Raw genomic sequence first — 13765 nt, 5'->3', positions numbered from 1 at the left:
AAAATTATGATTCGTGATATACCTACGGAACATTAAAACACAAAAAATGATTCAAAACCCGTCGCCTCAAACTACACTACGAATCCTCAAAAAATGAAAAACCTTCAGCTGAAATAGAAAATCGTTCCCAACGCCTCCAACTACGAATCCTCAAAAAACAAAAAACCTTCAACTGAAAATATCATCGAAACCCCAAAACTTTTAGGGTCACCTCCTCTCCTAAAAAATATGCATGTAAATTAATCATCTTCAATCCGCCCCGCATCTTCTTCGACGTCGTTAAGGTATGGCTAATTTAGACGATTCATTTTTATAATGTAGTATGAACAATGGCATGAACTGACATTGTTGATGTTCACTTGACTATAAAGGTGTAGAAATCAAGGTTATGTGAGTCGGGATTTTGGATAGTTGCATTATTTTTCAGTATACCTAATTCCAATTGGATGCTTCTTCCAGACCTCTGACAGCTCAGCCAAGGCATCCTCTTCAACATTCATGGATTCGATTATCTCAACACAGTGTCAAACAACTTATTTGGGTAACAGAGGTGCATTTGACTAACTTGGCTTCAGGTTTTCTTTTAATTTTAATGTCGTCATGCAAGTAATTTGATTAGTTATCCCTATTAAAGGAAATATATCTACATATTTTCATTGGAAGTTGGTTAACAGACATTTGACGTGTCAATGTCTTATAGGTGGAATTCATGTTAGGTCTTGAAGTTTACTTGGTTGAATTAGGATTTGCTATGAAAATTGTCATAATAATGATAATCTTGGTGCAGACAAACAAACTTTGAGGGAGCTCACTCTTTGATAAACTTCACCAGGACTCAAGCAAGTATTGTTGGTATTGCTTGCTTCATTTTTTTACTTTTTTATTTTATGTGTGTGAATCATTCATGTTAATATATCACATGTTAGTACGATATGCAATATATTATTATATGTACCAATTAGAAAGAAATCTGATTGATTGACTTTTTGTCCCTTTTATGAGGTTTTTAAATGACTATATCATATCATTATACTGTACTGATGTTATGCCTGATTCTAGCACTTGAGAGGGCCTATAAATTAGTTAGGGAGTTGAAATGGGTTAGGGAAAGAAATTAACGTAACTGTTGACATAGTTAAAGATCCTTTTACATTGAATGGACCTTACAAGTGAATTTGTTTTGGAAATAGAGGAGTATACAAAGGGATTTTTAAGTTAATTTTACCTTATAGATAACCGGTTCGAATGATACATTGTTGCATATATAATATTGGAAAGAAATAAATAGGTATTTTAGCCAACATAATTTGGTTATTCAATTCATTGATTCACGATAGTGTTCATCAATGCAATGTCTTTTGCTATTCAAAAAGAGAATATAGTTGATGTAAACCAGAGGCGGCGTAGCCTTGGTGGCTCATGATTGAATGTAAGGTGGAGAAGGAGCTCTATTGCTAAATAAGAACGAAATTCTCCAGTGAAGAGGATGAAAAGGTACAGTCATTCAAATGTCAATTTGGTTGAATTGGGAAATGAGACAATCAAGGAGGATGATTGAGCCATTTTGCTGGAAGAGGCCTTACAAAATCCGCATCTGCATGGTTTCAAAGTTCAACAACCAAGGCAAACTTAATCAGGTTTCTACACTTTAGATGAATGAATCATGAATCTATCCTACACTCTACAGAATTTTGCTAAAAATATTTCTATTTTATTTGATGGGCTTTTAGAGATTTGGGTATCTGTTTGTTAATGGCATGGTAACATTATGATACCTTTCAAGTTTTAACTGTGGAAATTGATAGAATAGTGAGCTGTAGTAAGCTATTTGCTAATGATAGATTGCATATTGAGCATCTTATGGAGAAAAATCACATTGAGGTATTGTCAACAGAACAGGGTTCTGTCCAGTGTTTAGCACTTGATAGATATTGGAAAGCGGCGATTAAGGGTAGAACTTGGACACCGATAAATATTTCTGCTGCATTGCCTATAGTACGTTGAAGCCCAGTGGAACTCTGAATTGAGAAAAGGTAATCCCTGGGAATGGGCAACCACAGAGAAGTGGCCAGTATCTGATGATCATGAGCGAAAGGACTCCCTTGAACTCATTCAAAAGCTTCTGCAAGGTACAAATTTGGCAGCAGAACATATGGACATGGTGATTGAATACACTATGAAAAATATAGAAGGTCTTCATCCTGGTCTAAGGGACAAATTTCGCCAAGTCAGCTTGGACAAAACACACTTCTGCATCTGCATGCTGGGAGCATCTGAACTTGACACTGTCCATGAATTTTTTAAGGAGCTACAAGAATTGTATAAGAACAACAGTGCAATTCGTAAAATTCCCATTCCTATAACCATGGATCAAATTGAAGGTAGACTTCTCCTTAACGGTGACTCCTTATGTCTCCTTTTTGGGGAAAATTCACATCAAGGCGGAAGTACTTCGGGAACATACACTGAGAAGAGTTTGCATATTGATAAAAATGCTTCATCAGCAACTTATGCTCCTGAGATAGATGACAGTGTACCACCCAATAGCGATGTTGCAAACAGTTCTGAAAAAGAAATTAACGTTTCCACAATTGGGACAGGTCCAATCACTATCACGGATTGTATCTGGGAAATGTTTATGTACAAGAAAAACTAAGTTAGCGGTGGCTGATTTAAGAAAACTGTTAGATATAAATTTTCCAATTCCGAGTACACAACTTATTGAAAACCTACCTGCAGACTTTTTTTGGGGGGTCTCATTTGGATACACACTTTGTCTTACACCCTGCACCACAATATCAAGAGTGCTCCATATCAAAGATGGATGATTTAGGAGATTTAATTTGTTGTCTGTTGATAACATTAGTGAAATACTTTGTAAGAAACTGAAGAAACGATTGTAATGAATAAACGAGTTAAGAGGGATTATTAAGTCATTTGGAGATGATTTTCGATTCACATTGGACCCCGAGTAAGAAACAACTTGGCTGTAGGAGAATGAGGGGCTGTGTTGAGTTCCTCTTCCACTACTTTCAGAGTAGTTTAACTATAGAATGCGGACTGGTGTTAATAAGTGGGTGCAATGGGTTAATTGTTCAACATTGTCTATGCTGTCAAGAGGTCATTGCATACATTATCATTCTGTACATTTCTAAATGGGGCAATTATTGGTTTAAGTTGCACATGGCCAAGTTATATCAATTTATTTTTTCTTATAGTATGGCATTGTGGGAGTCGCGACTACTCCCCATTTTTCAAATGCACTCTTATTCCTAAAGGAGAACCTAATAGGCAAAACATAAATAGAATAGAACACCTAAGAAGCATAGATCTATGTGGAAACTTTCTTGACAGGAGGAATTGACAAGCATGTACTTCAGAGAACAAAATATGATTCACTCAATACAGTATCACCAGTTTTCAATCATATAGCTCTTAATTTATATATTTTGTACTTCGCATATTGATTTAGTTTCATTTGTTTTGTAGGATCTTGAGGGTCTCTTCCCGTGTCTGCAATGATAGCCATTCGTAGTGTGAGTGTCCGTAATACTTCCAAGGGCATTACAACCAGCAACTACAAATTTGTTTGAGCTCCTCGAAAACATGTAAGGGCTCTTTGGAAACAAAGTTATTTTTTGTCGTCTATGAGAGCGATCTTCACCAATTGAGTTGGAACACAATATGAATGGAGTAGAGTTGATGTGTACTTCTCCTTGCAGGATCTCTACGAGTTGCAGATTCAATTGTTTCGAGAAGGGAATGCTTTGATTGCAAGAAATTTCAAATCCTGGTGAGAAACACCCCTCTTCCAAATGGATAACTAATTGCACAACCAGCAAAGGGAGAAGTGAGCTTGCTTGCTGCAGATATAAAAGATAAACTTGCTGCTGCTATTAGTTTGAGTAACAAGTGATGAGGCGAGATGATAAAAGTCATAGAGGCATCAATGGCTGAATGACCTTATTCTTTGATCTCCAGCTCTTATGTTTTTGTAACATGGATTATTTCATATTTTCAACAGTTTGTAACGATTATCACAAGAATGAGTTATTGGAATCTCAGTAACCAAATATCTTCCAATAAAACAAACAAATAATAAACAGGTTTTTTCAATATTAAATAAATAATCCCCGCCATGGGCGGGGCAAAATGGCTAGTATATATATAAGGTGGAGTTTAGAAACATAATTCTAAATTTCTAATGAAGAAAATCAAACTCAAACTCTAAACACGCAGGACTGGGTGAATACTTGAATGGTATTAAGTTTGAGGTTATAAGCCCAAAATGTTAGCAAAAATAAAGTCACAGAACAAGACATGTTTGTAGAATCAATTAATCGTGGCGTAATATGATTTTTTTATTTTTTTCATTTACATTCTGCCCTGTCAGATGATGTGGCTTAGGGTGGGTGAAGCATTGGACCCATTTTACTCATCTGTATGTCTAAAACACTGTTAAATAAAAGGTTTTAAATCGGATTTATCATTTAGTACTCAGTTAGCGATATGATTTATCGGGCCAACTGAGAATAAAACAGCGCGACAACTAGAATTAGAAACTCCCGAAGTAGTGAAGTACTGAACACTTCCAATTCCAGAGCTTGTCTTCAACTATGAAGTGATTAGTATCAGATTTGTTTATGTGGGAAGCAGAACAAGGTTTTGAATTGTTGAGTTTTTCAATTAATTTGTTATTCTTTGTATGACTCTGTTGGAATTGAGCTAGAGTTGTTGAAGGATTGGGTAATTAGGAATATCTTTGTTTGTTTCTCCTTAATTACTTATAAAGTTTTGATATTTGTTGTATGTTTATGTTGAATTTGATTATTTTGAGTTATGGAAAGATTTTTTGATTTCTATATTATCAACCATCTCTTTAGTTTGGCCCAATTCATTGTTTTTTCTTTTTTATCTAAATTTTGAGTTAGGAAGGATTGGGTAGGAACAACTTTGTGTTTGTCTTTTTTAGGGTAGAGGAATGAGCTTTGCAGTTGTTTTTTTTCTTAAATAAATTTTGGTGATAAAGATTTTATGATTTTGGTTTTATTTGTTCAATTTTGAGTTATGAAAGGAATTGGGTAGGGGAATTTCTAGGTTTCATGGTTGCAACAAGTTTTGAGTATTGGATCTTTCTAGCTTTCTAGTGTATTGATATATCGACAGCAAGTTTGTAAGTCTATATTGTCCACCACCTTTGTTTTTGGGTTGGGGTGGGGGGGCACTGTAGGATTGTTTGGGAAGGTCTTTGGGACAGCTTTCTCAATAGGTTTGCACGCTTCAATGCGTGTTGTGCTTCACTTGTGCCTTTTGTTCTCATGAAATGGTACTTTAATTTCGATGAGTATTTGTTTTAGGGATGATTCTATTCTTAAATTTTGTTTTACTGGGTTAGTTTTGAGAACTACTGAATGTATAGCTACTAATTTTCAGTTCTATTTATATATATTTTTGGAAAGTATTTCTACTATTGATTCTCAATTATATGAATGCTTCTGTCTTACATTTGTGAGGGATTCCCTGCTCCATTTTGATTAGGAATAGTAGCTTTTCTAGTTTCAAGACCAATGTTTCTGTCTTCCGTTTATGAGGAAGAGTAGCTTTTCCAGTTTGAAGTCCGGACGGACACAAATTTGTCTCCTGGATCCTATCTTAAAGTCCGATTTTAGCTCTTCTTGTTACGTTTCTGTCGGGACTTATTATGGTATATATGAGCGACTTTTATTTTGCTCAGATGGGAGACAGAAAGAATGTAAAGTTCTCAATTCTCTGAAGTGTTAGAATGTTTTGGGTCTTGTGGCTTTGTACATAAAAATATCTTGCTCAAACCAGCCACACTATATGGTTTTTGTTATTTTGTACTTGTAAATTGCTACCTTTACTTTTGATTTTTGAATGTATATAAGATATTAACATTAATAACTTGTGTTTTATTAAAATATTTCTTACTTATTGGACCTAATATTGTTGTTTATATTCTATATTTCAAAGGTATAATTGAAATTTTGTATATAATAATATATACCGATTCAACCGATTAAATCGCCGATTAATCGCATATCGCTCCTAGACCGATTACTACTGAAAACCGATTTTAACTGCTTAGTGCTGCTGCCTGCTACTGCTCTCGGCTTACTGGCTTAGGTAATTTTTAGAACATTGATTCTCCCCAACATTGCAATTCTAAGGCGTGTTGTATGTTTATTTTGTAATAAAATAAAGATTTAACTGTCAATTCCTTAGAAGAAGAAGAGATGGCCTACAGAGGGCGAGGCCGTGGACGTGGGCGTGGAGACTTTGGTGGTTACGCTGCACAAGAGCCTTATATCCTTTTCCCAGTGAGTGTCTTTCTTTTTTCTTTTTAATTAACTTATTAGTTCCTAAATTTAAGAGTTTGATGCTCCCATTTTGGTTTCTCAATGTATGAGCTCATTTAGCTCACGGTTATGTTGGATAAGATTTAATGATGAGGGTGGTAATGTATACTTTTTTATGTGTTACAGCATGCAATAATTTTGTACACTCTGTTAGATTTAATCGCTTTTATTATGCTTTTTACTTGAAGAGTAACCGGTCATGGTATATATGTACTAGTTTTTCCCACCCGCAATGGTCTTTGCCATGCAGGATGTTGAGTTGCCTGATAAGAGTAAAGTGATGCGAGAGATGACCTTAATCTATAGGAGTTTCAGACTCCAGAACTATTGGAAATCTTCTCCATATTATCTTGAAGAGGCATCCCAAACAAGTGAGAGTTTTTGAGTTACAAAGTTCTATTTTACTCATTGTTTATTTTAGTATCTTTTAGTTATTATTATTATTATTATTATCATTATGTGTGTGTGTGTGTGTGTGTGTGTGTGTGTGTGTGTGTGTGTGTGTGTGTGGATGGGTGGGGGGCAGAACACTGGTACATATTTTTGAGGGCTCAGGATACTGGTACATCCTTGAGCAAGGCTTCAAGTGTCATAATCCCTTGATTATTCATTTATTTTAATAACTGGAATTGTGAAGTTTATTGCAAATATCAAGATAGGGGATAAAATATGTCCTTCCTAATATACAAAGTACTTTTAGGAAGCCGACCTTCGTAAGTTCCATTGATTTTCCCTAGCATGTGAGTACATGTATCCTGTCCTATTCAATGGAAAAGCCAGGGTCCAAATATTTGCGACTTTCCAATGCTTAACACCTGCTTTCAATCCGCCCATTTGATTCCATTGTTGCTAACTTACATTGACACAAATGTGTGTGTCCGTATCCGACACGGATAAGAAGTGTCTGACACGGTGAAATATAAAAAATTGAGGCATATCACATACAATATGTCAAGGCCTGCTCACTGCACTGGTTTTGGCAATATGCAGCAATCATGGAATTGAGAAGAATAACATCCCTGTGAAGAGTGTCGTGATATAAGGATATAGCAAGGTTGATCTTACTGCAATTGGAGTAAGAATCAATGAGAGAAGTGACGACATAATTGTTAGTGACAGCCGAGTTTGACATGTGCATGGAGGGATGCAGCCAATTGGGAGTTGGGTCTAATATGAGTGGCCAACAACATGTGTTTAAACAAAGAAAAAGCTTGTATAGCATGGCCATTTTGAGCGAAGGCAGCTATGATGGAGGTCCAGGAGACGTGATCGTGTTGCTCCATGGTGTTGAAAACAGATTTGGCATCGAGGATGAGGTTAGATTTGGCATACATATTAACAAGGGCGGTGTTGATGAAGATGTTGTGTTGATACCAGCCAGTTTGAAGAATCTGAGTGTGAATTTGCAAACCGAAGCGGAGGTGAAGAATTTGGGTGCAAGAATTGAGAAGGGCGCAGAGAGTGAACTTAGTGGGCTTTATACCACGGGCATTTGGGAGAAGAAAGGAGTTGAATGCTTGGAGGAAATGGGCATGTTGAGTGACGATAATAGCAGCAGAGTGAGAAGCTTGTATGTGGTTGGGCAAAACAAGAGCAGCAGAATGGGAGTAACTTGTTGTATGAAGAAGAAGTCGAAGTGGTGTTGATTGAGTGAACAAATGGCGGGGGTTAAGATGACAAGAAAGGCTAATTAGCATCAAAGTAGCAAAGAAAGGAAAGGAAGATTGTTTGCTGCCTTGAAAGTTTTGTTGGGGTTGGGCTTGTTAGTTAGTAAAGGGCTTTATTGTCATAATAAAAAAAATGTTACAGAAACTGGGCCTTTGCAATGGTGGAAAGAGAGGAAGATGAAACCCTAGTAGTAGAAGACATGAAGAAAGAAATGAGCAGTAATAATAATAATAATAACCACGATGAAGACATGGAAGATAAAGAAGAAGACTCGAGCAGCTCTTCTTCGGACTCTGACTCTGGAGAAGATGTTCAAAATGTGGAGAAAGCATTAGCTGACAATCCCTCAGACTACGAGACTCACGTCCAAGTATCTAATTTTCTTCTTCTCCTCTCTCTTTCTCTCAAACCATAGACATGTATGAATGTATGATGGAGCCAAGACAAGTGAGAACGAATAGGGAGGATAGTAAAGGTTTCTCCGTTAGTATCAGTTTGTATAAAAAGGGCTCACTCTATGCATATGCTGCGTTTTGGTGACAAAATAAGTGATTGCTTGTTAATACACTTTTCCTCTGGTATATAACTAGATATCTAGCTTATGGGATTAGGAAAGGGGTCAATGCAAAACTCGAAGCTCAAAACCAAGGATTGAAATGCTTGGTCAAGGCAAGAAGTATAACAAGCATGAATATATCACTGTGTCACAGATTCACAGATATATTGGCCATTAGATTTAGGCTGGATAGATGAAGTATCCTACCATGTGACCAACACATTTCCATATCACTTCCATCACTAAATGCCTAAAAGTAAAGTTTCATACTTTTATAGCAGAACTATGTTCACAGGGAAGAATGCTCGTCGTTTATGAAATGAAGTGCTTGGAGGTTGTTCCAGAGCCCCAACAATGCTATGTTACATGGACACGCCATATTTCAAAAATAATCCGTGTCTGATCGTATCCACGTGTCCGTGTCGGGGACACAAAAACAGAATATATGTCCAACGAATTATACCTTGATTACCTTCTCTACCATTTTGAATGCTTGTGCCGCTCTGGCACTGCGTCCACAGGGAACCCAAATCCATTCTTTGGTAACAAAAAGACAAGTGTATTTGTGGCCAGCTCTCTCATAGATATGTACTCCAAGTGCGGCAGCATTGATGAGGCTCGCCGCATCTTTGATTAACTGGATTACAGGAATAACATTTTATGGACGTCAATGATTACAGTGTATGCTCAGGGTGGAAGAGGAGAAGATGGGTTGGAGCTATTTGAGCAATTAGTCAAGGAACAAGGCATGAGACCCGATAACATATGCTTAACTGCTGTATTAACCGCTTGTAACCATGCTGGCCTCGTGGATAGAGCAACAGAATACTTTGACAAAATGGGAATCGAGTATGACCTGATTCCTGAACTAGACCAATACGCATGCATGGTTGACCTTTATGGCAGAACTGGCCAACTCACCAAGGCAAAGAAGACGATGGATGAGATGCCCTTTGAACCAAATGTTGTGATGCTGTCTTCCTTTTTGGGTTTGTGTAGGGTTTATGGTGAAGTACAACTTGGAAGGGAAGCTGCGAACCAGCTATTTAAGATGGATCCTTGTAGTGCTGCTCCGTATGTGACCCTGGCAAATATTTATGCAGAAGCTGGTATGTGGAATGAAGTATGGCAGGTAAGAACTATGAGAGAAAAGGGAATCAGAAAAACTGCTGGATCGAGTTGGATTGAGGTCGAAAAGAAAGTCCATGTGTTCTCAGTGAGTGATACATCACACCCGCAATTGCTATATATTTATGCTGAACTGGACATGCTTACAATGGAAATGATGGAGGCTGGATATATGCCTAGAATGAAACATGTTTCAGAAGATAATACTAACGAATGTATTTGACAGAAACGGTTTCTGTTTTGGAGTCTCACCTGAAATACAAGAGTTTATGTTGACGGATAATACACCATTGATGGTTGTAACTCTGTTGTTTTTTCGGGTATGGTCATTGATGGTTGTAAATCAAAAGAATATAGTCCCTGCAGATTGTAAAAGACTCGTGCGCTCATGGCCTAATTCCTCCATATCTGGCCATCTCTAATTTATCTGCAAGATTTTACCAGGCTTAAGAATCAGTCTCATCTTGCAGATCCTTTATGAACTGCGGCAAAAATTTCAAATAGCAGAAGTGGAGAATAATGCAGTAATTGATGATTTATTCATCAAGCACTGTAGTAGCGTATACAGTTCTAAACGACCGAGTCAAAAACTCAAAACAGTATAATTAGCCGGAGTTCTAGGATTACTTGGTAGAGCTCTTGAAGTTCTTTATTCTACTACGCTTGTTTGACATGTTTAGGAGCATCCTTTGTGGCACTTTGAACTCCAACATAGTAAAATTATAAAATGAAAACCAAAAACAATCTGATGTAGTCTAGGCGAAACAACATTCGACAGAAAACTTCAATAGATACCAAATATTCGTTATGCATCCAGCAGCCTGATAAGAAATTCAAAAACAATGTATGCATCAGGCTAACACATTTTTAAACTTGAAAAATATTAAAATTTCAACATAAAGATATTCTATTTTGGAAGTTCTATTAATTACTGCTCCGTTTCTTACAACTATACCATCTCAAGTTTATTTTCTCATATCCCTGTGCATTGTTATTTCAGAATTCAAGGACACCGAGATTGAGCGGTATTCTGATAGGGGCAAGCCAAATAGTCGATCAAAGCGTGACTCCCTTGCATCTCATCTCAGGCTTACTCCTGCTAATTTTCCTCTAGAACTAGTTCAAGGTATGCAGCCGATCAATGTGAGAATGGTTGCAAATAAAGGAATTACTAATGTCTACATTGTTTTTCTACTTTAAGCATTCCAAACGGTTTCCTCACATAGTAAAAGATGTCAGGTTCAAGGCGTGCGCATGACCCAAGGAAAGTACGCTGGAATCCAGAATCAGGTGGTAAGTATTGTGGCAATACTCTCTTCCTTTTAATTTTGTTTTTTTATTACTTTGTTTCTTTCAAAAGTATGCTGCTGTTTGATGTGTACGTACGGGGACATTACTACATCCAAGTATCTAACAGATCCAACGTTGTTGTGGCAGGTCTACAAAAGCTAGATTTCTTAGAGAAGCTTGACGAGAAGATTGAGGTAATGTCTAGGATATTCACTAGTCTTCGTCTTAATTTATTGTGAATAGACTTGAATTTGTCATGAAAATTCCTCTTAAGACGTTCTGTTCTTTTTCCCTTCTTTTAAAATGGTTTATTTATTTCTTCTTCTTGGTTTTAGATGAAATTGAATATCCTCTTGTTCTTGATACTGGCTCTGTGAATCTGTTTTAAACTTTCCCATGTTTCTACTCTTTGTGTTCCATGGAAATAACAAACCTTTGACTCTTTATATATTTTTTCTTCCCTACGTAAAGTAGATTTCGGTTTAGTTTCTGAGAAAATGTTGTTCACGAGTATTTCTCTGTGAAACATTCTGGCGTCACGATTTCCATAATTTGTGTTTCTATGCATGATCTTTTGTATGTTCAGTCATTACTGCAATGTTTTAGTGAAGCCTTTGATTGTTAACATGTTTAGGGCAAAGCTGAGAAAAGCTGAGAAAAGAAAAAGAAAGAAGGTGAAGATGAGGATAATGAAGAAGAACCAGAACTGGAGGATGCAGAATTTAGTGATGATGGGGATTATAACCAGGTTAGTACCATGAGTTATGGCGTCTTGAGACTCATATGGATTTGAACCCAGTCTGTTACACAATTGTGATAGTTATGTGACTTTTGTATTAGCAATGTAGTTTGGCTATAAAAGCCTTGTGGGTATACCAACTTGCACTTCGGCAGCAACACCCCCTCTTCAAAAAAACAGAAAATTCCTGAGCAACTCAGATCTGAAATAGTCAGCTAGATATAAAAGAAAATACCCTATATTGGTCAAAATGTACGGGGATGAATCGTTTTTACACGTCCTAGACTCTCTCTCTCTCTCTCACATGTGGGGTGGGTGGGGAAGAGAGATTCAGTATTGTCTTCCAGTCAAGACACTTACGCCCTTCTCGCAATTTTGCAGAATGTAGATTTTGATGATGATGAGGACGATTTTAACATGGGTGATGCCAATGAAGGTACATTACTTGCTATAAGATGTCCATCTCTGTTAATGTATGAAGTTTTCGAATCAGTTGTCTGCCAAGTGTTCATAGTTTCCCCATGTTGCAGATGAGGCAACCTTTTAGTGGCGTAGAGCTCAAAGCTTCATACGTATAGGACTGGAGTCGTACAAAAGTTGATGTGCAGATAACAATTGCTTGGAGATGGGAGGTTTGATTTTGATTGCACTTAATATATATTGAGTTTCATCATGGCATCTTATAACCGTGATTTGTATGTCACTTAAACCCTTTGGTACTTGATCTAGTAGTAAAAGTGGAATAGATGGTTTACCTATGCAAATTAAACTAGTAATCTCTTTGTGCTTATTCATAGACCACCAAAAATAAAATAATAATAATAATAAACACAGAAGAAAAATAAAATTGTTTTACAAAACATTCACATACATACACATACATAGCTGAAGGATCCGCTCATTTGTTTATTGAAAAAAAGAAGGATCCTCTCACTCATGCCAGATTGCCAGGAAATGGCCTTTATATAAAATGGTATACCATGTGACGATGAAATTTTGCGCCAATGGAGGGTGAGTCATCTGCTTAGACCTTGCAACCAGCAATGGGGATTTTATTTATTTATTTATTATTATTTATCTATTTAGCAACTCAGCAATGGAAACTGTTACTTAGGGTAGAATTTCAGTTTAAAATTATTAGGGAACCTGCATGAACAGAGGTGGTGGAACCGTTCAAAAGACATTAAGGATACTGGATAAATGGGCGTCAAATGCACTGCGGAGATGGTGAGAGCTTATCATTTCATTTTTGGACCAGAAAACACGGTCCTAAAAAGTTTTATTTCCCGAATAAAATCAGTATCGGGCTACACATTAACAGTTAAACGCATCAAAATCAAGAAAATGGAGCAACAGGATAAAATATGTGCTCTTCTTGATTGATCAAATCTTATGTTGAACTTGGCAATTGGCATTGGGACTCCTCAAAGTAGTAGACTGCTTTTCCGTAAAGATTACAGGTAGATGTAATCTTTTTTTTTTCCATTTCTTTTCTCTCTGCTAAGTATGTACTTATACAATTAAGCATATGTTGTAGGTGTAATATACGAATATATAGAGAGGTTCACAAGTTCCATCAATGGCAAATACAAGTTTCATTAGTGATCATATATCCTAATGTTTATGCACTCGTTTGGATAATGGAATAGTTAAATTGGATAAAGTTAATATGGACCAGATGTAGTTTTAAGATTTGAGTAAGATTTAACGAAATTTGAAATTTGAAATTCGAAAATCCGATCAATTCGATTTAACATCACCCACTCTCCTCATGATAATGTGAGCTAATTTAATGTTAAAAACTAGTGTTCGAAGTCTTATTTGACCAGTTATAAATTTATAATACACGCTTGAAAAAGGTCAATACACAGGATGTGCCCTCAATAATCAAATATATATAACTTAACTTGTATAGAGAAAAACCCACAATCCACAAACTTCAAATCCCAACAAAGTTTCCACTTCTAGTTTAAAGAAACTAGATTAGTCCCCGTGTCTACTTTTCCC

General features: G+C 36.6%; 1 protein-coding gene, 1 long non-coding RNA gene and 1 pseudogene across 4 annotated transcripts; all 3 read left to right on the top strand.

Annotated features, from left to right (window-relative positions):
• Window positions 1–143: 143 nt before the first annotated feature.
• LOC147521543 (uncharacterized) lies at window positions 144–3863 on the top strand. Its single transcript, XR_015202556.1, has 5 exons — window positions 144–284; window positions 460–550; window positions 788–852; window positions 3490–3608; window positions 3723–3863. It is a non-coding gene; the product is annotated as an uncharacterized LOC147521543 (long non-coding RNA).
• A 570-nt stretch (window positions 3864–4433) lies between these two features.
• LOC147521541 (uncharacterized) lies at window positions 4434–12522 on the top strand. Of its 3 annotated transcripts, none has more exons than XM_086572972.1 (10): window positions 4434–4662; window positions 5992–6144; window positions 6244–6338; window positions 6628–6748; window positions 10730–10855; window positions 10969–11022; window positions 11167–11213; window positions 11654–11767; window positions 12140–12194; window positions 12289–12522. In XM_086572972.1, the coding sequence occupies exons 3-8, from the start codon at window positions 6255–6257 to the stop codon at window positions 11672–11674; spliced, it is 453 nt and encodes a 150-aa protein (XP_086429098.1). In that variant the 5' UTR covers window positions 4434–4662; window positions 5992–6144; window positions 6244–6254; the 3' UTR covers window positions 11675–11767; window positions 12140–12194; window positions 12289–12522. The 3 variants fall into 3 exon arrangements, with proteins under 3 accessions (XP_086429098.1, XP_086429213.1, XP_086429143.1); XM_086573087.1 differs by having other exon boundaries at window positions 6223–6338; XM_086573017.1 differs by having other exon boundaries at window positions 4573–4746.
• Window positions 9155–10032, top strand: LOC147521542 (pentatricopeptide repeat-containing protein At4g02750 pseudogene; annotated as a pseudogene).
• Window positions 12523–13765: the final 1243 nt, after the last annotated feature.

The sequence above is a fragment of the Coptis chinensis genome, chromosome 1 (genome assembly GCF_015680905.1).
Source record: "Coptis chinensis isolate HL-2020 chromosome 1, ASM1568090v1, whole genome shotgun sequence".
NCBI lineage: Eukaryota > Viridiplantae > Streptophyta > Magnoliopsida > Ranunculales > Ranunculaceae > Coptis > Coptis chinensis.
The sequence above is the reverse complement of the archived record's forward strand: the minus strand, read 5'-3'. Positions and strand labels throughout refer to the sequence as shown.